We start from the raw sequence: 2229 nt of genomic DNA on the forward strand, positions 1-2229 counted from the left end.
AGGTAGAGTGTTGCTGTGTTGATTGTATTGGTAACCGGTGTGAGAGGTTGTTGAGTTGGGTGTTGTTGTTGTTGTTGTATTGCTCGGGTTGTTTGTTTTCTTTATTTGTGTTGCTTGTTGTATTTTCTTCTCTCTCTTTCTCATAAATATTCATTCATTTATTTCAGTGTTTTTTTTTTGTTTTTGTTTTTTTTTTCTCTTTATTTTTGTTTGCTTCATTTTCTCCTTTTCTTCTTTTCTTTCGAACTCGCTTTTTTGTTTTGTTTTTTTCTTTCTTATTTCCTTCTTCTTTTTTTCTTCTCCCATTTCCTTCATTCATTTAATTTCCTGTTGTTTCTTTCCCCATTTCTTCCTTTTCTTTTCTTCTTCTCCCATTTCCTTTTCCTTTGCTTTCCTTTTCCTTAATTTGCTTCTTTTGTCTTTTCATCATCATTTTCTTCTCCTCCTCCTCCTCCTCCTCCTCATAATCATCATCATCATCATCATCATCATCACACTTATCTCCATCCTTAACAGCTCAGATCATTATGTACTGTACAGCAACACACACCATGCACGCAACACAAGGGAAGGGGCTCCAATAACACCAGGCAACACATGGAAAACTGTACTCTTCAAACACTACAGCGAGAGGCAACACACGAACACGTCTATACATGGCTCTACACGGTCCCAGACACACTGATTCAACATACTGATACTATAGCGATGCAACACACGGCCAACTCCTCTATACAAGTCTCTACACTGTCCCTGCAACACACTAACACAACACACTGATACTATAGCGATGTAACACACGGCCAACTCCTCTATACATATCTCTACACCGTCCCTGCAACATACTGATTCAACACACTGATACTTTAGCGAGGCAGCACACGGCCAACTCCTCTATACAAGTCTCTACACAGTCCCTGCAACACACTGATTCAACACACTGATACTATAGCGATGCAACACACAAACACGTCTATACATGTCTCTACACAGTCCTGCAACACACTGACTCAACACACTGATACTATAGCGAGGCAGCACACGGCCAACTCCTCTATACAAGTCTCTACACTGTCCTTGCAACACATTATCTTCTACTCAACACACAGAACACTAACTACTTTGTACCTGGGTGTGTGGGGCGTGTGGGAGTGTGAGTGGGCGTGGGCTTGGTAGTGATGGCTTAACTAGGACTGAGATGTGGGTGTAGTGGTGGGCGTGGTGGTGTGTGTTCGAGGGCATGGGCGTGGTACTGATAAGACGTGGGTGTCGTTGTGGGCGTGGTGGTGATGGCTTCATTAGGACTCAGATGTGGGTGTTGTGGTGGGCGTGGCGGTGTGTGGGCGAGGGCATGGGCGTGATACTGATCAGACGTGGGTATCCTGGTGACCGTGGGCGTTGGCGTGGGCGTGGTGGTGATGGTTTCATTAGGGCTCAGACGGGAGAGTTGAAGTTAGCTTGTGGGCGTGGGGGTCGCCGCGCCCTGCCCCCCGTCCGCCGCCACCCCCGCGGCGTCGACGGGCGCGGCGTTGGTCTCCAGGACACGGTACCCTGCGGCGTCGGCGATGTAGCGGACCAGGAAGTGAACACCCTCAGGGGACGTCCAGCTGGGGAGGGGACGGGGGATGAGTGGGAGGATTTTTGTGTGTAGATGTGCTGTATCCCTGTAGGAAATATGACACTACTCTGAAAACTGCTAAACCTGTAGGGGATGTGACGTGCTGGAAATGTGTTGTAGGAGATGTGACACACCCCCGCTGGAGCTGCAAGTCCCAGCCTCCGTGAGTGCCGGGAAGGGCCAGGGAAGGGAGTGGCCGAGGGGGAATGAGGAAAAACAGGAGAGAGAGAGTGGCGGGAAAGCCGGGCCAAGGTCAGGCTGCAGCGGTGACCCAGTGGCGGCTCACGGGGTCACGAGCCGGCCAATGGGAGCGTGTCAGCCACCAGTCGTGACTCGTGACCCGCGACCTGACCTTGATCACGTGACGCAACGGGGAAAGGTCAGCCCGTGCAGCGAGGAGGAGGGAATGGGAGGGAAAAAATGAGGGAAATGGGGCGAGTAGAGAAAGGAAGGGGAAGGAAATAAGGTGCTGGAAAAGGAGGAGGAGAAGGAGTTGGAGGAAGAGGAGGAGAGGAAGAAGAAGTAGAAGAAGAACAAGAACAAGAACAAGAAGAAAGAAAAAGAAGAAGAAAAAAAATAAGAAGAAAATGTAGGAGAAGAAGAAGAAGAAG

The 2229-nt window shown here is 49.0% G+C and overlaps 1 protein-coding gene across 1 annotated transcript in view; it reads right to left on the minus strand.

Annotated features, from left to right (window-relative positions):
* Positions 1-593: 593 nt before the first annotated feature.
* LOC126988092 (uncharacterized) overlaps positions 594-2229 on the minus strand; it is a 4175-nt gene continuing 2539 nt past the window's right edge. Inside the window, exon 3 of the mRNA XM_050845886.1 lies at positions 594-1607. Within this exon, the coding sequence (XP_050701843.1) occupies positions 1454-1607 (154 nt within the window). The 3' untranslated portion in view covers positions 594-1453. The remainder of the gene's footprint in view (positions 1608-2229) is intronic.

Source organism: Eriocheir sinensis, chromosome 68 (assembly GCF_024679095.1).
Source record: "Eriocheir sinensis breed Jianghai 21 chromosome 68, ASM2467909v1, whole genome shotgun sequence".
NCBI lineage: Eukaryota > Metazoa > Arthropoda > Malacostraca > Decapoda > Varunidae > Eriocheir > Eriocheir sinensis.